Source organism: Panthera onca, chromosome X, assembly GCF_046562875.1.
Source record: "Panthera onca isolate mPanOnc1 chromosome X, mPanOnc1 haplotype 2, whole genome shotgun sequence".
Classification (NCBI taxonomy): domain Eukaryota; kingdom Metazoa; phylum Chordata; class Mammalia; order Carnivora; family Felidae; genus Panthera; species Panthera onca.
In genome coordinates this window covers 52,397,783-52,421,981 of record NC_138357.1, presented here as the reverse complement: position 1 = coordinate 52,421,981, position 24,199 = coordinate 52,397,783, and the positions used below count along the sequence as shown (strand labels likewise).

The 24,199-nt window shown below is 37.1% G+C and overlaps 1 protein-coding gene across 1 annotated transcript in view; it reads left to right on the top strand.

The window, feature by feature from the left end:
* The window catches only part of DIAPH2 (diaphanous related formin 2), a 1,007,297-nt gene that overhangs the window by 40,850 nt on the left and 942,248 nt on the right, over positions 1–24,199 (top strand). The window contains exons 2-3 of the mRNA XM_081793317.1: positions 16,634–16,666; positions 19,119–19,295. Of these exons, the coding sequence (XP_081649443.1) occupies positions 16,634–16,666; positions 19,119–19,295 (210 nt within the window). The remainder of the gene's footprint in view (positions 1–16,633; positions 16,667–19,118; positions 19,296–24,199) is intronic.

The window sequence follows — 24,199 nt, the reverse complement described above, 5'->3', positions numbered from 1 at the left end:
ATGAACCACAATTTCTTTATCCATTCATCAGTTGATGGACATTTAAGTTCTTTCCATAATTTGGCTATTGTTGAGAGTGCTGCTATAAACATTGGGGTACAAGTGCCCCTATGCACAGTACTCCTGTATCCCTTGGGTGAATTCCTAGCAGTGCTACTGCTGGGTCATAGGGTAGGTCTATTTTTAATTTTTTGAGGAACCTCCACACTGTTTTCTAGAGTGGCTGCACCAATTTGCATTCCCCCCAAAAGTGCAAGAGGGTTCCTGTTTCTCCACATCCTCGCCAGCATCTATAGTCTCCTAATTTGTTCATTTTGGCCACTCTGACTGGCGTGAGGTGCTGAGTATGGTTTTGATTTATATTTCCCTGATGAGGAGCAACGTTGAGCATCTTTTCATGTGCCTGTTGGCCATCCGGATGTCTTCTTTAGAGAAGTGTCTATTCATGTTTTCTGCCCATTTCTTCACTGGGTTATTTGTTTTTCCGGTGTGGAGTTTGGTGAGCTCTTTATAGATTTTGGATACTAGCCCTTTGTCCGATATGTCATTTGCAAATATCTTTTCCCATTCCGTTGGTTGCCTTTTAGTTTTGTTGGTTGTTTCCTTTGCTGTGCAGAAGCTTTTTATCTTCATAAGGTCCCAGTAATTCATTTTTGCTTTTAATTCCCTTGCCTTTGGGGATGTGTCAAGTAAGAAATTGCTACGGCTGAGGTCAGAGAGTTCTTTTCCTGCTTTCTCCTCTAGGGTTTTGATGGTTTCCTGTCTCACATTCAGGTTCTTTATCCATTTTGAGTTTATTTTTTGAATGGTGTGAGAAAGTGGTCTAGTTTCAACCTTCTGCATGTTGCTGTCCAGTTCTCCCAGCACCATTTGTTAAAGAGACTGTCTTTTTTCCATTGGATGTTCTTTTCTGCTTTGTCAAAGATCAGTTGGCCATACATTTGTGGGTCTAGTTCTGGGGTTTCTATTCTATTCCATTGGTCTATGTGTCTGTTTTTATGCCAATACCATGCTGTCTTGATGATGACAGCTTTGGAGTAGAGGCTAAAGTCTGGGATTGTGATGCCTCCTGCTTTGGTCTTCTTCTTCAAAATTACTTTGGCTATTCGGGGTCTTTTGTGTATGAATTTTAGGATTGCTTGTTCTAGTTTCGAGAAGAATGCTGCTGCAATTTTGATTGGGATTGCATTGAATGTGTAGATAGCTTTGGGTCGTATTGACATTTTGACAATATTTATTCTTCCAATCCATGAGTATGGAATGTTTTTCCATTTCTTTATATCTTCTTCAATTTCCTTCATAAGCTTTCTATAGTTTTCAGCATATAGATCTTTTACATCTTTGGTTAGATTTATTCCTAGGTATTTTATGCTTCTTGGTGCAATTGTTAATGGGATCCGTTTCTTTATTTGTCTTTTTGTTGCTTCATTATTAGTGTATAAGAATGCAACTGATTTCTGTACATTGATTTTGTATCCTGCAACTTTGCTAAATTCATGTGTCAGTTCTATCAGACTTCTGGTGGAGTCTATCGGATTTTCCATGTATAAAATCATGTCATCTGAAAAAAGTGAAAGCTTAACTTCATCCTCACCAATTTTGATGCCTTTGATTTCCTTTTGTTGTCTGATTGCTGATGCTAGAACTTCCAAGACTATGTTAAACAATGACAGCCTTTAATTTAAAGTCTAGTTTGTCTGACATATGTATGATTACTCCAGGTTTCTTTTCACTTCCAATATCATGATAAATAGTTCTCCATTCCCTCACTGTCTATCTGAAGGTGTCCTCAGGTCTAAAATGAGTCTCTTGTAGACAGCAAATAGATGTGTCTTGTTTTTTAATCACTTCTGATACCCTATGTCTTTTGGTTGGAGCATTTAATCCATTTACATTCATTGTTATTATTGAAACATACAAGTTTAGAATCATTGTGATGTCTGTAGGTTTCATGCTTGTAGGGATGTCTCTGGTACTTTGTGGTTCTTGCAACATTTCACTCACAGAATACCCCTTAGGATATCTTGTAGGGCTGGTTTAGTGGTGATAAATTCCTTCAGTTTTTGTTTGTTTGGTAAGACCTTTATCTTTCCTTCTGTTCTGAATGACAGACTTGCTGGATAAAGGATTCTCGGCTGCAATTTTTTTTTTCTGTTTGTCACATTGAATATTTCCTGCCATTCCTTTCTGGGCTGCCAATTTTCAGTAGATAGTTCTGCCACTAGTCTTATTGGTCTCCTTTTATATGGTAGAGCGTGTTTATCCGTAGCTGCTTTCAGAATCTTCTCTTTATCCTTGTATTTTGCCAGTTTCACTATGGTATATCATGCAGAAGACCGATTCAAGTTACATCTGAAGGGAGTCCTCTGTGCCTTTGGATTTCAATGCCTTTTTCCTTCCCCAGATCAGGGAAGTTCTCAGCTATGATTTGTTCAAGTACACCTTCAGCCCCTTTCTCTCTCTTCTATTTAGGAATTCCTACGATATGGGTATTGTTCCATTTGACTACATCACTTAGTTCTCTAAATCTCCCCTCATACTCCTGGATTTTTTTTATCCCTCTTTTTCTCAGCTTCTTCTTTTTTCACAATTTTATCTTCTAATTCATCTATTCTCTTCTCTGCCTCTTCAATCCGAGCTGCGGTCACCTCCATTTTATTTTCCACCTCATTTATAGCATTTTTTAGCTCATCATGACAATTTCTTAGTCTCTTGATCTCTGTACCAATAGATTCTCTGCTGTCCTCTATACTTTTTTCAAGCCCAGGGATTAATTTTATGACTTTATTTTAAATTCTTGTTCTGTCATATTGCTTAAATCGTTTTTGATCAATTCGTTAACTGTCGCTACTTCCTGGAATTTCTTTTGAGGAGATTTCTTCCGTTGTGTCATTTTGGATAGTCCCTGGAGTGGTGCGGAACTGCGGGACACTTCCCCTGTGCTTTCTGGATTAACTTGTGTTGGTAGGCGAGGCTGCAGTCAGACCTGATGTCTTCCCAGCCCACCACTGGGGCCACAGTCAGAGTGGTGTGTACCTTATCTTCCCCTCTCCCAGGGGCAGGACTCACTGTGGAGTGGTGTGGCCCCTGTCTGGGCTATCTGCACACTGCCAGCGTTGTTATGCTCCTTTGATGGGATCTGGCATATTAGCTGGGGAGCATCCTCAATGTGCACAGGGGTTGGAGGGTCAGGCTCAGCTTGCTTTGCTGTTGGTGGTCCCCTGCGGGAGGGGCCCTGCAGCACTGGAGGGAGGCAGACCAGTTGGAAGCATGGATCTACAGAAGCACAGCATTGGGTGTTTGCATGGTGCAAGCAAGTTGGGTGACTGGAACTGGTTCCCTTTGGGATTTTGGCTGGGGGATGGGAGAGGGAGATGGCACTGGCCAGCGCTTTTGTTTCCCACCGAGCTGAGGTCTGTCTTCTGGGGCTCAACAACTCTCCCTCCTGGTGTCCTCTTGCCCTCCCACTCTCTCAGTAGAGCTGTTGACTTTTACCCTTCCAGATGTTCAGTCCCGCTGGCTGTCAGAACTCATGGAGTCTGGGCCCTTCACTTTTGCAAGGGGCTCTTTCTTGTCCAAGGGGCTGCCCCTCCACTGCCCCGGCTCCCTCCCACCAGTCCGTGTAGCACACACCGCCTCACTGCCCTTCCACACTCCTCTGTGGGTCTCTTGCCTACACTTGGCTCTGGAAAGTCCATTCTGCTAGTCTTCTGGTGGTTTTCTGGGTTATTTAGGCAGGTATGGGTGGAATCTCAGTGATCAGATGGACGATGTGAGCCCAGCGTCCTCCTATGCTGCCATCTTCCCCTAAAACCTCTGTCTATAGAGCTTATTTTAGGGTACTACTCTTTTAGAGATCTCAGAACTTCTCTATTGTGATCTTTCATTTATCTCATTTTCTCTTTTTTCAATATGAAATTTATTGTCAAATTGGTTTCCATTCAACACCCAATGGTCCTCCCAGCAGGTGCCCTCCTCAATGCCCATCACCCACTTTCAACTATACTACAACCTCCTTTAAGGAAGAATGCATGTTTATCTTGCTTTTGATTGTATTCCTAGTGCTCAGCACTGAACAGGTGCATAATATGTGCTCAAATATTTATTCAGTTGAACCGAACATGGTTTTCTGTGTCATGTTGCCTCTGTCCTTGTTAGCAAACAAGTTAAACCTACATAAATAATTGACCCTTCATTTTTATTGCGATGGCCAACTTACATATTTCAAAAAGAACATAGTAAAATTTTGTGACTAAGTTTTTTAGTTGGTGGTGAGACTTTTGAATTACATACAATTTAGTTGTCCAATTTCTGTATGAGAGTAATTACACAGTTTTTATAAAACATTGTATTACCATGTAACAGCCATAGGAGTTGAATCTTTATATCTTGCTGTTTTTGTTAATTTCTGTCTGAGAAAATTAAAACTTAATTTTCTTACAATAATGACTCTTGCATTTCAATCAGAACTTCAGCATTAGAGTTTATACATAAATCAGCGATTTCTCTTTTTCTTAAGGGGTTGAGACCCTGGAGTGATACTTTTATGATTATACAATACTCATATAATACTATACTGCGTTATATTTAATATAAATGATCACAAATGAAGTTTAATAAACTCTAATTGCTTGACTAATGCACAAGCTTATTGCTTTTCTAGAGTTGATTTTAATGAATATATATGGTCGCTATACTCATTGGTGCAATATGCCCTCATCGTAATGATTCTTATAATTTGATTTGCATAGTAAAAGCTTACTAAAATGACTTTAATCAGTGCTTGTAATTCATGGGTGTGACTCTAATAAAGTTTCTTTTTTGACCACTTTTGTTTTTCTGTTTAAAAAAATTTAACTCGACAGTAGCGCTATAGTTCATACACAAGAGTAAAATCTAAAATGTCTGCTTACATCTCATGTGTGAGAGAGATGGATGTAAATTACATTCAGATAAAATTTGAGACTTTTTCCCCGTAGAATGTCCTCATGAATGTAAAAAAATGAGGATAATAAATCTTTAAAATATTTTTTTGTAATTGAGTATAGTTGACACACAATGTTACATTACTGTCACATGTACAATATAGTGATTCAGCTTCTTTATTTGTTATGTTATGTTCACCACAAGTATAGATGAAAATGTATTTTAATACACCATGTAAAGATATGTTTTAAAGGTCAGTTTATGTAAAAATGACTGCTTAATCTTGTCAAGCAGCTATTTACAGTTCCCTGAACTTTTTGTTTTGGTGGTGTTTTTTACTATTGCCAGCTCCTTTCCTATGTTTCTTTTTTGACTGATACATAAAGACACTTGTTTGGCAGAAAAAAATTATTTTCTTAAAAAATTTTTTTTAAGTTTTATTTATTTTGAGAGAGAGAGAGAGAGAGAGAGAGAGAGAGAGAGAGAATGAGCAAGGGAGGGGCAGAGAAAGAGGGAGAGAGAGAATCAGTGTGGAGCCTGATGTGGGGCTCAAACTTACAAACTGAGACCATGACCTGAGCCCAAATCAAGAGTTGCAAGCTTCACTGACTGAGCCACCCAGGTGCCCCGAAAAAATTTATTTTCTATTGAAGATAATTTAAATGTAACATATCCAATAACGTATTTTATTAATTAATTTACTTTTCTGAAGGAGGATTTATATATTTATTTTTATTTTATGGGAATCAAATTTTTGTCATTTTTACGAACATATCTTTTTTTAATTGAAGTATAATTAACATCAATGTTATATTCATTTTAGGTGTACAATGTAGTGATTCAACAATTCTATACACCTGCATCCCTCCTTCCACCTCCCCCTGGTAACTATCAATTTATTCTCTATAGTTAAGAGTGTGTTTCTTGGTTTGTGTCTCTCTCTTTTTCCCTTTGATTATTTGCTTTGTTTCTTAAATTACATATATGTGTGAATTCATATGGTATTTGTCCTTCTCTGACTTATTTTGCTTAGCATTATACTCTAATTCCACCTATGTCATTGCAAAATGACAAGCTTTCATTCTTTTTTATGGCTAAGTAATATTCCAGGTGATATATATGTGTATATATATATATATATATATATATATACATATACATACATACACACATATCATATATGTGTATATATATGTATGTATGTATGTATATATATCACATCTCTTTATCCACTGGGTAGACACTTGGCTGCTTCCATAATTTGGCTATTGTAAATAATGCTGGTATAAACATCAGGGTGCATGTATCACTTTGAATTTGCATTTTTGTATGCTTTTTGTAAAACCCTAGTAGTGCAATTGCTGGAATGTAGGGTAGTTCTGTTTTTTAACATTTTGAGGAACGTCCATATTTTCCATAGTGGCTGCCCCAGTTTGCATTCCTACCAACAGGGCACAATGATTCCTTTTTCTCTACATCCTCACTAACACTTGTTTCTTGAGTTTCTTATTTGGGCCATTCTGACAAGTGAGAGGTGATATCTCATTGTAGTTTTGATTTGTGTTTCCCTGATGAAGAGTTGATGGTGAACATCTTTCCATGTATCTATTGCCCATCTGGGTGTCCTCTTTGGAGAAATGTCTGTTCATGACGTCTGTCCATTTTTAAATTGGATTGTTTATTGTTTGTATGTTTATTTGTATAAGTTTTTTATAATTTTGGATACTAACCTTTTATTGGATGTATCATTTGCAAATATCTTTTCCCATTCAATAGGCTGCCTTTTAGTTTTGTTAATTGTTTCTTTTGCTGTGTAGAATCTTTTTATTTTGATGTTATCCCAATAGATTATATTTGCTTTTGTTTCCCTTGCCTCAGGAGACAGATCTAGTAAGAAGCTGCTACCACTGTTTTCAAAGTTTATGATTTCAGGTCTCACATTTAAAAAATATAGGGGCACCTGGGTGGCTCAGTTGGTTGAGCTTCTGACTTCAGCTCAGGTCATGATCTCATGGTTTGTGAGTCAAGCCCTGTGTCGGGCTCTGTGCTGACAGCTCAGAGCCTGGAGCCTGCTTTACAGTCTGTGTCTCCCCCTCTCTCTGACCCTCCCCTGTTCATGCTCTGTCTCTCTCTGTCTCAAAAATAAATAAACATTAAAAAAATTAAAAAAAATATATATTTTAATGTTCGTTTATTTTTGAGAGAGAGAACAAACGTGCGTGTGAGCAGGGGAAGGACAGAGAGAGAGGGAGACACAGAATCCAAAGCAGGCCTCAGGCTCTGAGCCATCAGCACAGTGCCAAATGTGGGGCCTGAATCCACGAACCACGAGATTATGACCTGAGTCGAAGTCAGACACTTAACCAATTGAGCCACCCAGGCACCCCAGGTCTCACTTTTAGATCCTTAACCTATATTGAGTTTATTATTCTGTGTGTTGCAAGAAAGTGGTCCAGTTTTATTCTTTCACATGTAGCTATCCAGTGTTCATAGCACCATTTGTTGAAAAGACTATATTTTTCTCATTGGATAATCTTTCCTACTTTCTTGAAGATTATTTGGCTATATAGTTGTGAGTTCATTTTTGAGTTTTCTATTCTGTTCCATCCATCTTTGTATCTATTTTTGTGCCAGTACCATACTGTTTTAATTACTACAGCTTTGTATAACTTGAAGTCTGGAATCATGATACCTCTAGTTTTGTTTTTCTTTTTTAGGATTGCTTTGACTACTTGGGGTCCTTTGTGGTTGCATACAAATTTTGGGATTCTTCTAGTTCTGTGAAAAACGCTGTTGGTATTTGATAGGGATTGCATTGAATGTGTAGATTGCTTTGGGTAGTATAGACATTTTAACAATGTTTATTCTTCCAATCCATGAGGATGGAATGTTTTTCCATTTCTTTGTGTCCTCTTGAATTTTTTCCATCAGCATTTTATAGTTTTCAGGGAACAGGTCATTCACCTCTTTGGTTAAGTTTATTTCTATGTATTTTATTATTTTTGATGCAACTCTAAATGGGATTGTTTTCTTACTTTCTCTTTCTGCAGCTTCATTATTAGTGTATAGAAATGCTACAGATTTCTGTATATTGATTGTTTAATCTTGCAACCCTACTGAATTCATTTATCAGTTCTAGGATTTTTTTTTTTTTTTGGTGGAGTGGGTTTTTGGGTTTTGGGATTTTTTTGGTGGGTCTTCTACATATAGTATCATGTCATATGTATATAGTGGAAGTTTTACTTCTTTCTTACCAATTTGGATCACTTTTATTTCTTTTTTTGCTCTCTGATTGCTGTGGCTAGGACCTGTACTAGTATGTTTAATAAAAGTGGTAAGAAGAACTTCGTTGTCTTGTTACTGACCTTAGGGGAAAAGCTCTCAGTTTTTCCCCACTGAGTATGATTTTAGCTGTTGGATTTTCATGGATGGTCTTTATTATTTTGAGGTATGTTTCCTCCAAAGCTGCTTTGTTGTGGGTTTTTATCATGAGTGAATGTTGTAGTTTTTCAAATGCTTTTTCTTCATCTATTGAAATCGTCATATGGTTTTTATCCTTTTTCTTATTGATGTGGTGTAGTATGTTGATTGAGTTTTGAATATTGAACCACGCTTGCATCCTGGGAATAAATCCCACTTGATCATGGTGAATTATTTTTTAAATGTATTGTTAGATTTGATTTGCTAGTATTTTGTTGTGGATTTTTGCACCTATGTTCATTAGGGATATTGGCCTATAGTTCTCTTTTTTAATGGTGTCTTTATCTGGTTTTGGTATCAGGGTAATGCTGGCCACATAGAATGAGTTGAGAAGTTGTCTTTCCTCTTCTATTTTTTAGAATAATTTGAGAAGAATCAGTATTAATTCTAAGAATAGGTATTAATTCTTCTTTATATGTTTGGTAGAATTCACCTGTGAAGCCATCTGGTCTTGGACATCTGTTTGTTGCAAGTTTTGTTTGATTACTGATTAAATTTCATTGCTGGTAATAGGCATGTTCAAATTTTCTATTTCTTTCTATTCCACTTTTGTTAGTTTATATGTTTCTAGGAATTTAAGTGTTTCTTCTAGGTTGTCCATTTTGTTGGCATATTGTGTTTCATAATATTCTCTTATAACTGTATTTTTGTGGTGTTGTTTGTTATTTCTTCTCTGTCATTGGTGATTTTATTTATTTGCGTACTTTCTCTCTTTTTCTTGATAAGACTGGCTAGAGGTTTACTAATTAATTTTTTCAAAGAACCAGCTCCTGGTTTCTTTGATCTGTTCTATGGGTTTTTTTTAGGTTCTATATCATTTATTTCTTTTCAAATTTTCATTTCTTCTTTGTGCTGGTTTCAGGTTTTGTTTGTTGTTCTTTTTCTACCTCCTTCAGATGTCAGGTTAGGTTGTTTGAGATTTTTCTTGCTATAAACTTCTCTCTTAGAACTGCTTTTGCTTTATCCCCAAATTTTGGGACCGTTGTGTTTTTACTTTGATTTGTTTCCATGTATGTTTTAATTTCTTCTTTGATTTCCTGGTTGGCCCATTAATTGTTCAGTAGTATATTGTTTAAGTTCCACGTATTTGTGGCTTTCCAGATTTTCTCTTGTGGGCGATTTCTAGTTTCATAGCATCGTGGGCAGAAAAGATGTATGGTATGACTTAAATCCTGAATTTGTTAAGGCTTGTTTTATGGCCTATATGTTATCTATTCTGGAGAATGATCAGTTTGCCCTTGAGAAGAATGTGTATTCTGCTGTTTTAGAATGCAGTGCTCTAAATATATCTGTTAGATCCATGTGGTTCAATGTGTCATTTAAAGCCATTGTTTCCTTGTTCATTTTTCTGCTTAGATGATTTGTCCATTGATGTAAGTGGGGTATTTAAGTTCCCTATTATTATTGTGTTATTATTGATTCATTCCTTTATGTTTGTTATTAACTATTTAATATATTTGTGTGCTTCTAATGTTGAGGGTATAAATTTTTACAACTGTTATATATTCTTGTATAATTCCCTTTATTATTACATACTCTCTCTCCATCTTTGTCTCTTGTTAGTCTTTGTTTTAAAGTCTACTTTGTCTGATATAAATATTGCTACTCTGGCTTTCTTTTGATATTCTTTTGCATCATAGATGTTTTTCTATCCCCTCACTTTAGATCTGCAGATGTCTTTAGGTCTAAAATGAGTGTCTTATAGGCAGCATATAGATGGGTCTTATTTTTCATCCATTCTGACACCCTATGTCTGTTGATTGGAGCATTTAGTCTATTTACTTTCAAAGTAATTATTGATAGATATATATTTATTACCATTTTAGTACTTGTTTTGTGTTTATTTCTGAAGACTTTCTCTGATTCTTTCTTGTATGTCTCCCTTTTATGGTTTGCTGATTTTTTTAGTGACATATTTGGAATTTTTCTCTTTATTCTTTGAATTTTTATTAGTTGTTTTTAATGTATGGTTACCATTCTGTTTGTATATAATCTCTTCTTCATATAACAGTCTATATTAAGTTGATGGTCATATAAGTTTGAACCCATTCTTGTCCACATGTTTTAGGTATATAGTGTCATATTTTATATCATTTTATTTTGTGGGGTATTTGACTAACTTTTTTTTACAGAAAAATATATTTTTACTACTTTTGTATCTCATACCTTCATACTGTCACTTTTGGTTTCTCCTTTCCACTCAGAGTCCACTTTAGTATTTCTTACAGGGTTGGTTTAGTGGTCATGGACTCCTTCAGTGTTTGTTTGTCTGGGACACTTTATCTCTCCTCCTGTTCTGAATGATAGCCTGGCTCGATAGAGTATTCTTGGCTGCTGATTCAGCACTTTGAATATGCCATGCCCCTCCCTTTTGGTTTGCCAAGTTTCTGATGAAAAATCCCCTGGTATCCTTATGGGGCTTCCTTTGTATGTTATGTCTTCTTTGGTCTTGCTGCTTTATAACTTTTTCTTTTTTGCTGTATTTTGGCAATTTAAATACAATATATCTTGGTGTGGGTCAGCTTTTGTTGATTTTCATAGGATTTCCCTTAGCCTCCTGAATCTGGATATCTGTTTCCTTCCCCAGATTAGGGAAGTTTTCAGCTATTATTTCTTTTAATAAATTTTCTGCCCCCTTTTCTCTGTCTTCTCCTTCTGGGACTCCTGTACTATAAATGTTATACATTTGATAGAGTCACTGTATTCCCTAAATCTATTCTCATTTTGCACAATTATTTTTTCTTGCTTTTGTGCAGCTTGGCTAGTTTTCATTACTCTGCTTTCTAGGTCATTAATTACTCCCTCTGCTTTTTCCAGCCTTCTCTTCATTCCATCAAGAATGTTTCTCAGTTCATTTATGCCTTTTATCTCTGTGTTATTCCTTATCTCTGTGTTATTTGTCTCACTCATGTCTTCTGCTGTTTCCTCAAGCCAAGTGAGTACCCTTATGATCATTGCTTTACATACTCCATCAGGCATGTTACTTATATCTGTTTCACTTAGATCACTGGCTGTAGTTTTGTCCAGTTCTTTCATATGGGATATATTACTCTGTCTTCTCATTTTGTGTAAGTCTCTGTGTCTGTTTCTCTGTGTTAGGGAAGTCAGCTATGTCTCCTGTTCTTGTGGGTCATGGCGTTATGAAGAAGAGGTCCTGTAGTGGTTTTCCCTATTTTCCAGGGTCTGGCATTTTGGGCAGTGTCTTCTAGTGTGCTCCGTGTACTGTAATGTTTTTTCCTGGCCACTTTATCCTTCAGGCCAGTCATCTGCAGAGACTTTCTTTGCCTTTTGTTAGCAATGTTTGGTCCCTGGACTGAATGTGGCCCATTTTGACTAGGTGTGCTCTGGTCTGCTTGTGAAACAAGACCTTTTCACTGCTGCCAAAACCAATACTGCAAATCTCCCAAGTGGGTGGATGCAATGTGATAAGAGGTTTAGACTAGTTTCGATTCAGAGGTCCACAGCACTGCCACTGAGGCAAGTGAAAGTGGCACTTCCAGAATTGTGGTTCTACCGGGGTATGGAGAGTGGGATTTGGTGTAAGCAAGTTAGGTAGCAAGTGTTGGCACAGCGATGTTTCCCACAGGTAGCCCTGTGCTCATGAAGAAAGGCAGTGGAGGGAAATGGCACCTGCCAGTTTCTTTGTTCTCTGAGGGTCTCTCTTTGCCGCCTCTCTGGGATGCATTCTGAAATGAGCCAATAAACTCCCCATATTGTGGCCTAGGTGCTCTTCAGATCACTGTTGCCATGCTGTTTGTCCATAGGTCTTTTTGCCTGCCTGCCTTCTCTCCAAGAGCAGCCCTAATATCCTCTAGGCTCTATTGCAGCCAAGCCCATTGACCTTTACAATTCCAGGGTTTAAGCCCTGCTTCTTGTCAGAAGTCATGAAATTCAGCCCCTCTTACTTTCCAAGACGGTTTCTACAGGGATTTTATTTTCCCTTTGTGCTTCCCTGTATGTTAGTCTATCTCTCGCTTTTCTCTGTGATTGCAGCTCCCTCCCTACTGCAGTGGGGAAGATGTTTCCCTCCCAAACTGTGTCTCTGCACTTCCTACCTTCTTCGATGTGTCCTTTTCTCTACCTTTAATTGTGGAGTTTGTTCTGTCAATTTTTATGTCAATTTCTGAGGTATTAGGTGATTTGATAGTTATCTAGTTGTTTTCTGGGATGAGGTGAGCCTAGGGTCCTCCTACTCCACTGCCATCTTCTACCCTTGGTGTTTCCATTTAAATAGGATGGACAGATTGGGTCTCATTGAGCAAAAAACTCCTTTTAAGGAGGGATTATGGAGTAATGGATATGGAAATATGGAAATCGAAAAGGGTATTCCAGGCAGCGGGAAGAGCCAGTGCATGTGTTTTATTGCATTATTGAAGAAGAGTAAAGTGGTCAGCGTGACTGGAGCTGAGGGAATTAAAGCGACAGTAGCAAGAAATGAGGTTAGAGGGGTCTGAAGAGAGTACAGATCAGTAGGGCCTTGCAGGATTACATGTAAGATGTGTTGGGGAAGGACTTTGGGTGCCAGGGGAATGCTCTTTGATAAGATGCTTGACTCCCTGGATAAAGATGTGAAAAGACATTTAAAGGGGGTATCTGTGAATTTGAGATTACTATGAATTGTTTCAAGTCAGTAATTCAGTCCTAGTATTGTAGATCTTGATTATACTAACTGAAAAGTTGGTATGTTGACTGAAAGTTAGCATGCACTTGTAACCAGATAGATTTGTGGGCCTTGGACAGATTACTTAGCCTCTTTCAAGCTTCAGTTTCATCATTTGTAAAATGAAAAGTTTTGACCAGATTATCTTAAATTCTGTCCAACTTTAATAGTCTCTAATGCCATACTATGTGATTAAATATAGAAAAAAAATTTAATAAAAAAAGTGAGAGTAGAAAATAAAACTCAAATTTCTTCCCATAAGAGAAGGTGGAAATATTACTAGTAATACTTTTTTTCTTGTTTCTGTACCCCATGATCAAACTGTCAACATACATTCAATTGAGATATATATTTAAAGCATTCTAGACATATTTAAACCTTAAGTTAGATAATTTGACTAAATTAAATCATATTTCACCTAATTTACATTCTCACTTTGAAGATACAGATGTGCATTTAATTTTGAGTTTATAACCCCAAGGAATGGAAAAAGAAGAAAAGTAGCAATTGCTTGAAGAATTGTCTAATATACTTACTAATAAGACAGGTGGACAGGTACATATCTGGAATGTGGCAGGGTAGTTGAGGTACTTTTGAGATGACATTTCTCACTCTGATTTTATATTACAGGCAATCCTGAAGCTTGCCATGGGGCATAAAAGTTTTCTTTAACCCAGAAGGAAAATTAAAGAGAAAATGCCACGTAAAGATAGTCCTGCTGTGGATTGATCTCTCTTAAAATGGCTTCAGTTCCCCCTTCTTTTTTCTCCTAGGCAATAAAGATTGATTGAGGTTTGTGTTAGCAGATGTGATGAAGACCTCATACAGAAATGTAGATGTGTAGTGTCCCTGAGGGAATCAATGAATTAAAAGTAGAAAAAAAAACTATACATATAATAGTGTATTTGTCCTAGTTGATCCAGAGAAAGATGATCCTTAAAAGCATTTGGTTGGTGGTATTTGAAGAACAATTTCAAGAGATCCTGAGACCAAATAATTCTCACTTAGTTAGAACTCATAATGAATTCTCCTTACTAGTGGGATGACCACAGATTCCTTTTTTTTTTATTTTTTATTTTTTTTTATTTTTTAATATATGAAATTTACTGTCAAATTGGTTTCCATACAACACCCAGTGCTCATCCCAAAAGGTGCCCTCCTCAATACCCATCACCCACTCTGCCCTCCCTCCCACCCCCCATCAACCCTCAGTTTGTTCTCAGTTTTTAACAGTCTCTTATGCTTTGGCTCTCTCCCACTCTAACCTCTTTTTTTTTTTTTTTCCTTCCCCTCCCCCATGGGTTTCTGTTACGTTTCTCAGGATCCACATAAGAGTGAAACCATATGGTATCTGTCTTTCTCTGTATGGCTTATTTCACTTAGCATCACACTCTCCAGTTCCATCCACGTTGCTACAAAAGGCCATATTTCATTTTTTCTCATTGCCACGTAGTATTCCATTGTGTATATAAACCACAATTTCTTTATCCATTCATCAGTTGATGGACATTTAGGCTCTTTCCATAATTTGGCTATTGTTGAGAGTGCTGCTATAAACATTGGGGTACAAGTGCCCCTATGCATCAGTACTCCTGTATCCCTTGGGTAAATTCCTAGCAGTGCTATTACTGGGTCATAGGGTAGGTCTATTTTTAATTTTGTGAGGAACCTCCACACTGCTTTCCAGAGCGGCTGCACCAATTTGCATTCCCACCAACAGTGCAAGAGGGTTCCTGTTTCTCCACATCCTCTCCAGCATCTATAGTCCCCTGATTTCTTCATTTTGGCCACTCTGATTGGCGTGAGGTGGTATCTGAGTGTGGTTTTGATTTGTATTTCCCTGATAAGGAGCGACGTTGAACATCTTTTCATGTGCCTGTTGGCCATCGGATGTCTTCTTTAGAGAAGTGTCTATTCATGTTTTCTGCCCATTTCTTCACTGGGTTATTTGTTTTTCGGGTGTGGAGTTTGATGAGCTCTTTATAGATTTTGGATACTAGCCCTTTGTCCGATGTGTCATTTGCAAATATCTTTTCCCATTCCGTTGGTTGCCTTTTAGTTTTGTTGGTTGTTTCCTTTGCTGTGCAGAAGCTTTTTATCTTCGTAAGGTCCCAGTAATTCACTTTTGCTTTTAATTCCCTTGCCTTTGGGGATGTGCCGAGTAAGAGATTGCTACGGCTGAGGTCAGAGAGGTCTTTTCCTGCTTTCTCCTCTAAGGTTTTGATGGTTTCCTGTCTCACATTCAGGTCCTTTATCCATTTTGAGTTTATTTTTGTGAATGGTGTGAGAAAGTGGTCTAGTTTCAACCTTCTGCATGTTGCTGTCCAGTTCTCCCAGCACCATTTGTTAAAGAGACTGTCTTTTTTCCATTGGATGTTCTTTCCTGCTTTGTCAAAGATGAGTTGGCCATACGTTTGTGGGTCTAGTTCTGGGGTTTCTATTCTATTCCATTGGTCTATGTGTCTGTTTTTATGCCAATACCATGCTGTCTTGATGATGACAGCTTTGTAGTAGAGGCTAAAGTCTGGGATTGTGATGCCTCCTGCTTTGGTCTTCTTCTTCAAAATTACTTTGGCTATTCGGGGCCTTTTGACCACAGATTCCTTAGTAAAAAGGAATGTGAGCATGCACAACCAAGTTGATGCATATCATTTAGCTTCTGTTATAAGAACTAAATGTACAGGGTGTGGCAGAAAGATTAATTTCAATTCCTAATAACAATTAAAAAATCTTTTTCCTTCCTAATCATAATTTTAATTAGCATTTCAACATATTTATGATATAATAATAACTGCCCTTCATGCTGATCATATGTTATTGTAAGATCTTGAATTATTTTCTAAATCATGGAAGATTACTAAGTTATTAAATATTACTTTGCTTTAATGTAATATTGCTTTATTACTTTAGTATTGCTGCACTCTAGTTCTCCAAATAGTGGTGCCCATTTTATTGTTTGATAGTTTGTATTAACCACTGTATTAATTAGGATACACCATTTTCATTGCTTTTCAGCATTAGAAGTAGAAAATCCCATGCAAAAAACAAGTGTTGGAGTTTTTTAGAAATGGGTATATATTAACAGAATCAGTGAATTCAATTTTATCTAGAATATTTATAAAGATGCCTTTTAAATATCAGAGTAACTGAGTTCTACACTCAGCTATTTGATTACTATTAAGTGTGACATTTCTCCTTTTTTTAAAATTTATTTTAAAAACATTTTAAATTCTAAAACTTTGAACAAACTTGAAAGGGGTTATGATTTTGCTATATCTTTTCTCATGTTTGAGCACTATGGTAATGGTATCTGATCCAAATCTGACTTTGGGATCTTAAGTCAAATCAACTTTAAAAGACATAAGTATCCCCCCTACAAATCTTCATTTTTAATCCTTAAAATTTTTTTTCTCCTTTTGTAAAGAATGTATATAGTTATATATTTAAACTTGCTAATTCTTTTCGATTAGTTATAGTTCATAAGATAAATGGGCATCATTCAATTATTTGTTTGATCTATGAATTTCTCTTATCTGACAGGTATTTTTTTCCTTTTGATTTTAATAGAACATTCAAATAAAAACTTTGGCAGATGATGTGGTAAGGTGGTTTTAGCAGCATGTTGTTATGTTACTTATGCATGTTGCCTTTTTACTAAAGTGGGTGGACATTAAAGCATTGATGTATGTAAGATATAAAATGTCTAGATGTTTACAAAGTATAGTAAAATGGAAGATTCGTCAATAGAATGACTTTTCTTTTTTTGAAAAATCAGTATAAAGAATTATGAGAACTCAACAAGATTTTGATATCCTTAAACATACCTTAACCAAAATTTTAAAATCTCTATGTAAATCTAACCTGGAAAACACCTATTTTTTTCCTTTTTGATAGCCAAGTAAATTTTGAGTAAGTAAAAGATTAATATTAATATTAGGGGAAATTAATTTAATATAGAAAGCTAAGTTTATTACTTTAGCTAGATATGTGCTATTAAATTTAAAATCCACAAATATTTTGAGCTGAGGCTATCATAGTAAAACTTATTAAAATTTATGGGCATAACATTTAAATGTGCTCTTTCATAGCTAAACTTTAAAAAAATGATATTTTAAGCAGTGCCATTTTTTTCTTTGTGAAATTACAAATAATGTACAATATTATTTGTGATTTAAGGAGGTAAAAGTATGTGGCTTATATTCATTTTCTTATCAAGATATAGCTGAAAGCAAAAGCCAATTTTCTAGATAGAAATGAAAGGCATAGTGGAATATCAAATATATATGTAAATAATGCTACTCAGTAAAAAGCTAGCACTGCAAAAGTGACAATGAAGAGACAGGAACAAAGATATTTTGATTTAATGCTCGATTGCATATTTAAATGCTTTTATGTCCACCATATTTTTTAGTGAAATTAGGCTGTTGGATATGTACTCAAACTTATTTGGGATTACTTAATATTTTTTCTTGAGTTGTTTGAAGATATAATACATATCTAAACCAATTTAATTTTCCTTAAATAGTTAAAAGAAAAATTGAATTAGTTCAAGATGATGTGAAGAAATGAATCTTAATGTGAACACTGGGATAGGGACCAGGGACTTATAAATTTATCAAGTTACTTTTTTTCTGAAATAAGAAAGTTGGTCTAGATGATTTTTCAAGTTTCTTCCCAATTCTAAAACACTATGATTTATATAATCTCTTTGCAAGCAACCATATTCTAAAATCATTTTTGTAATCCTAAATAAGTTGCATAAAACTGGTCATATTTCTTTAAAAGTACATTTAATTTTAAGAAAGTGTTCTTTGAATCAAAATAAGTATGTTCTTTTAATGGGGGGGGGGGTCAGTGGAAATTTACATAAGTTGGGGTAATAACTTCTGTGATGCTTTTTGTGTTTTTGAAATAATTTATAAGGACTCAGTAACATGACAGTGAAGATGCACTGTCCTCACATCTAACATGTCTGCTTGTTTAACATAAGTTGATGGTATGCATGTGCTTCCTAACAGAAACCAGAATAAAACTGAGTTGCATTCAGTTTTATGGACCTTACTAATTTTTGATGTCTGATATTTTGTGGTTTAAAACAGATTGGGCTCTTTGTATGTACCTGGAGTCATTAACACACTTTACATGAAATAGCAAGCTGATTATTAGAGATTGTGCTAATTATTAGAGATTATACATGGAATCAATGGTACAGAATTAATATCCGTAAAACATCAAGTTCTTTATGATAGTATTTGTAGGAATAAGACATTTTTATTTATGTTAACATTTCCATTAAATTGAAAAGGTAATGTCTTGTTAATCCTCAATTTTTAGGGAAAAAAAGTAAGGGAAATAATAGTAACAAGAATAAAAAATAGCAATTAAGTACACTAAACATATGAACTTATTTGAATCTCATAATAACCCTGTGCAGTGTAGGTAATATTATTTATTTAAAATCTATTAACTTGTTATCTGTATTTTAGAGATGAGAAAACAGAGAAAGAGCATGTAATTTGCACAGGGTTCCTCAGCTAATAAATGACAGATTCAAACCCAGGCAGTCTGGCTTCAGAGTCTTTGTTATTAACCATTATACTTGACCACTATGCTGGCAAGGTATCTGTAGATACTTGTCATAGTTTTTGGCACTTTGAAGAGAAAAACATTACTGTAATTTCCCACCTGAGAAGTGAATATTGGGGCTCTTTTTTATTCCTTTCTTTATTTCTCATAATTCAAAAGTTGCCACTGTTGTCCCTCAAACAACTACATAACTTTGATGCAAGACTTTTATTTACCTATTTACAGTGTAAAGTGGAAATGATGAGGTACTAAGGTTTACCTTGGAGGACTACTTTTCACACCTCAGACTTCTGAGACTGAATTAAAAGGTTTCAAAATTGTGCAATCTCTAACTAGAAATTCTTGCTTAAAATAAGTTTGTCAAAAGACAATATTATACTAAGTGCTATTTTGATGTTTCAGTACTTCATATTTATGATTCTGGATTTCTTTCTTAGAGTTTCTTATTTTTTTTTTCTTTTTGTAGCGTGACCGAATTACAAGTTTTAGAAAATCTACTGTCAAAAAAGAAAAACCTTTTATTCAGCATCCTATTGATTCTCAAGTTGCAATGAGTGAGTTTCCAGCAGCTCAGCCATTGTATGATGAACGATCATTGAATTTGTCAGAAAAGGAAGTACTGGATCTTTTTGAAAAAATGATGGTAAGTTTGTACCTTACTTTTGTTGTAATTTTAAAATGTGTGTGCCCAGAGGATTACAGGTTTTTAAGTATGTGTGTTTGTATGGATTGTATTTATATCATGTAAAGGAGAGTCCAGAAACTTGTTGATACAACAGAACTATTTTCAGAAGTATGCTTTTTAAAAATTTTTAAATGTTTATTTTTGAGAGTGAGAGCGAGAGAGAGGGAGGAGGGGCAGAGATAGAGGGAGACACAGAATCCGAAGCAGGCTCCAGGTTCTGAGCTGTCAACACGGAGCCCGACGTGGGACTCAAACTCACAGACCACAGGATCATGACCTGAGCTGAAGTCAGATGCCTAGCCAACTGACTAGTTGGTGCCCCTTCAGAAGTATGTTTTTTGACTTGAGTTAAAATATCCTTACCTGACTATCACTTCCTCTATGATCTCTGGAAAGCAAGGGCTGTCTTATTTGTGTCCTCAAGTATTTTGTGGTCTCTGGCACATTGAATCAGTTTTTCAATTAACTAATTTGTGTTTCTGTTTTTGGTGAAGAAAAACAGACCAAAGTTCACTTTCTGGAAAACAGCACAAAGTATCTTGTTGTTTATATGGAATAGAGTTAGGAAGACAGTAAAACAAACAGACCAGCAAAGAAAAAAACAGTAGAGGGGAAAGAATGCCTGGAAGGAGAAGGAGAAGAAAAAGGAAGTAGGAGGACTCTAGGCTCAGCTCATTTCAGGAACACAACTAGATAACTACCAAATTATTCTAAATACCTCAGAAATTGACCTGAAGACTGACAGAACAAACTCCACAACTAAAGAGAGAAAAGAGGCCACATGGAGGAAGGTAGGAAGTGCATGCAAAGATATGGTTTAAGGGACAAACAGATAGATCACAGCTGCTGAGTAGGGGATGGAGCCATGGTCAAGTAGAAGGGAGAAAGAGAGAGAATGAGAGAGAGAGAGAGAGGGAGTGATGGAGAGAGACAGAGAGAGAGAGAGAGAGAGAGAGAGAGAGAGATGCACACAGGGTAGTGCACAAGGAGAACATTTCCCCAAATCCATTGACTTAGAAAATTTGATGGGCTGAATTTCCTGAGTTCTTGCAACCAGCAAGGCTTAAAGCCTGGAGTTTTAAAGGTCAACAGGTTTGGCTGGGATAGAGCCCTGAGGGCATTGCCCTGTGCCTTGAGAGAAGGCAGGCAAACAACCTAGGGACAGATGTCATTGAAACACCTGGGGCACACATGGGGAGATTTTTTGCTGTTCTCTGAGCTTGCCCCTGCGAGGCAGTGTTCACAGAGACACCTCTCTAGGAACAAAAGAGTAGGGACATAATTGGCTTTTCTCTCCTACAGAAGAAGAGACTTAGACAAAATGCAAAGACAAAGGAGTATATCCCAAATGAAAGAATAGGATAAGGCCTCAGCCAGAAATCTAAGCAAAACAGATATAAGTAACATGCCTGATAGAGTATTAAAAGCAACGTTCATAAGGATACTCACTGGGACTGAAAAAAGAAGACATTAGTGACAGCCTAACTACAGAGATAAAAGAATTAAAAAAGAATCACAAATGAAGAGTGCAATAAACAAGATTAGAAATATCTGATGCAATGAACAGCAGGCTGGAAGAAGTAGAGGAACTAATTAATGACCTAGAAGACAAAGTAATGGAAAGTAATGAAGCTGAGCAAAGGAGACAAAGAATTATGCAAAATAAGAATAGACTTAGGGAATTCAATAACCATCAAATGGAATAACTTTTATATTATAGATTTTCAAGAAGAAGAGAGAGATAAGGGGGCAGAAGATTTATTTGAAGAAATAATAGCTGAAAACTTCCCTAATCTGGGATGGAAATAGACATCCAGTTCCAGGAAGTACAGAGAACTCTCATCAAAATCAACAAAAGCAGGCCAACACCAAGACATAGTGTATTTAAATTGGTAAAATATAGTCATAAAGAAAAGATCTTAAAAGCAGCAAGACAAAAGAAGTCCTTAACTTACAAGGGAAGACCCTTAAGGCTAGCGGCTGATTTCCCAACAGAAACTTGGTAAGCCAGAAGGGAGCGGCATACTATATTCAACTTGCTGAATGGGAAAAATCTGCAGCCAAGAATATTCTGTCAAGCAAGGCTAATGTTCAGGATAGAAGGCAAGGTAAAGAGTTTTCCAGACAAAAACTAACGGTGTTCGTGACCACTAAACCAGCCCTGCAAGAAATATTAAAGGGGACTCTTTGAGTGCAAAGGAGAGACCAAAAGTGACAGAATAAAGGCAAGAAATAGTAAAGCAGTAAAAATGAATATTTTTTGTAAAAATCAGTTCAGGAACTCATACACACAGGAAGGAAAATATAGTAACATATACCTAAATTGTGGAGAGAAAAGGAGGAAAGAATAGGTTCAAATTTGAATGAACATCAACTTAATATAGAGTGCTATTTGCAGAAGAAATTATATACAAACTGAATGGTAACCATTTATCAAAAACCATTAATAAACATGCAATGAATAAAGAGAAAAAATCCTAATATATCACTAAAGAAAATCTGCAAACCATGAATGTGAGAAAGGCAAGAAAAGATCAGAAAAAATCTACAGAAACTATCACAAAAGAGGTAATAAAAATGACAATAAATATGTATCTATCAATAATACTTTGAATGTAGATGGATTGAATGCTCCAAAAGACATAGAATGATAGAATGGATTAAAAAAACACACAAGTCCATCTATATGCTGCCTACACGACACTCATTTTAGACATACAGACAAATGTAGATTGAAAGTGAGGGGATATAAAAACATCTATCATCCAAATTGATTTCCAAAGAAAGAGTAGCAATACTTATATTGTACAAAATAGACTTTTAAACAAAAAGTATAACAAAAGGTACTGAAAGGCACTATATAATAATAAAGGGTACAATCCAAAAAGAAGATATCACAATTTAAGTATTTATGAAACCAACATGGGCACATCCAAATGTATAAAATAATAACAAATATAAAGGAACTCATTGATAATAATACAAAAATCATAGGGGACTTTAACACCCCACTTACATCAGTGGACAGACCATCTAAAGAAAATCAATAAGGAAACAATGACTTTGAATGACACACTGGACTAGATGGACGTAACACATATATTCAGAATATTCCATTCTTTAATAGCAGAAAACACATTCTTTTCAAGTGCACATGGAACATTCTTTGGAACAGATTACATGTTTGGTAACAAAACACGGCTCAGCAAATACAAAATTTTGAAGTCATACCATGCACCTTTTCTGACCACAATGCTATGAAACTAGGAAAAACAAAAAAAAAAGAGGTTAGAGTGGGAGAGAGCCAAAGCATAAGAGACTCTTAAAAACTGAGAACAGGGGGTTCCGGAAGATGGCGGCGTAGGAGGACGCGGGGCTCACAGCGCGTCCTGCCGATCACTTAGATTCCACCTACACCTGCCTAAAGAACCCAGAAAACCGCCAGAGGATTAGCAGAAGGGAGTCTCCAGAGTCAAGCGCAGACTAGAGGCCCACGGAAGAGGGTAGGAAGGGCGGCGAGGCGGTGCGCGCTCCACGGACTGGCGGGAGGGAGCCGGGGCTGAGGGGCGGCTCGCCGGCCAAGCGGAGCCCCCGAGTCTGGCTGGCAAAAGCAGAGGGGCCGGACAGACTGTGTTCCGACAGCAAGCGCGACTTAGCATCTGGGAGGTCATAAGTTAACAGCTCTGCTCGGAAAGCGGGAAGGCTGGAGGACAAAGGGAGGGAGAGCTGCTGAGCCCCCGGACGGCAGAGCTCAGCTTGGCGGGGAACAAAGGCGCCAGCGCCATCTCCCCCGCCCATCCCCCAGCCAAAATCCCAAAGGGAACCAGTTCCTGCCAGGGAACTTGCTCGCTCCGCGCAAACACCCAACTCTGTGCTTCTGCGGAGCCAAACCTCCGGCAGCGGATCTGACTCCCTCCCGCTGCCACAGGGCTCCTCCTGAAGTGGATCACCTAAGGAGAAGCGAGCTAAGCCTGCCCCTCCAGCCCCCGTGCACCTTGCCTACCCACCCCAGCTAATACGCCAGATCCCCAGCAACACAAGCCTGGCAGTGTGCAAGTAGCCCAGACGGGACACGCCACCCCACAGTGAATCCCGCCCCTAGGAGAGGGGAAGAGAAGGCACACACCAGTCTGACTGTAGCCCCAGCAGTGGGCTGGGGGCAGACATCAGGTCGGACTGCGGCCCCGCCCACTAACTCCAGTTATACACCACAGCACAGGGGAAGTGCACTGCAGGTCCTCACCACGCCAGGGACTCTCCAAAATGACCAAACGGAAGAATTCCCCTCAGAAGAATCTCCAGGAAATAACAGCTAATGAACTGATCAAAAAGGATTTAAATAATATAACAGAAAGTGAATTTAGAATAATAGTCATAAAATTAATCGCTGGGCTTGAAAACAGTATACAGGACAGCAGAGAATCTCTTGCCACAAAGATCGAGGGACTAAGGAACAGTCACGAGGAGTTGAAAAACGCTTTAAACGAATTGCAAAACAAAATGGAATCCACGATGGCTCGGCTTGAAGAGGCAGAGGAGAGAATAGGTGAACTAGAAGATAAAGTTATGGAGAAAGAGGAAGCTGAAAGAAAGAGAGATAAAAAAATCCAGGAGTATGAGGGGAAAATTAGAGAACTAAGTGATACACTAAAAAAAAATAATATACGCATAATTGGTATCCCAGAGGAGGAAGAGAGAGGGAAGGGTGCTGAAGGGGTACTTGAACAAATTATAGCTGAGAACTTCCCTGAACTGGGGAAGGAAAAAGGCATTGAAATCCAAGAGGCACAGAGAACTCCCTTCAGACGTAACTTGGATCGATCTTCTGCACGACATATCATAGTGAAACTGGCAAAATACAA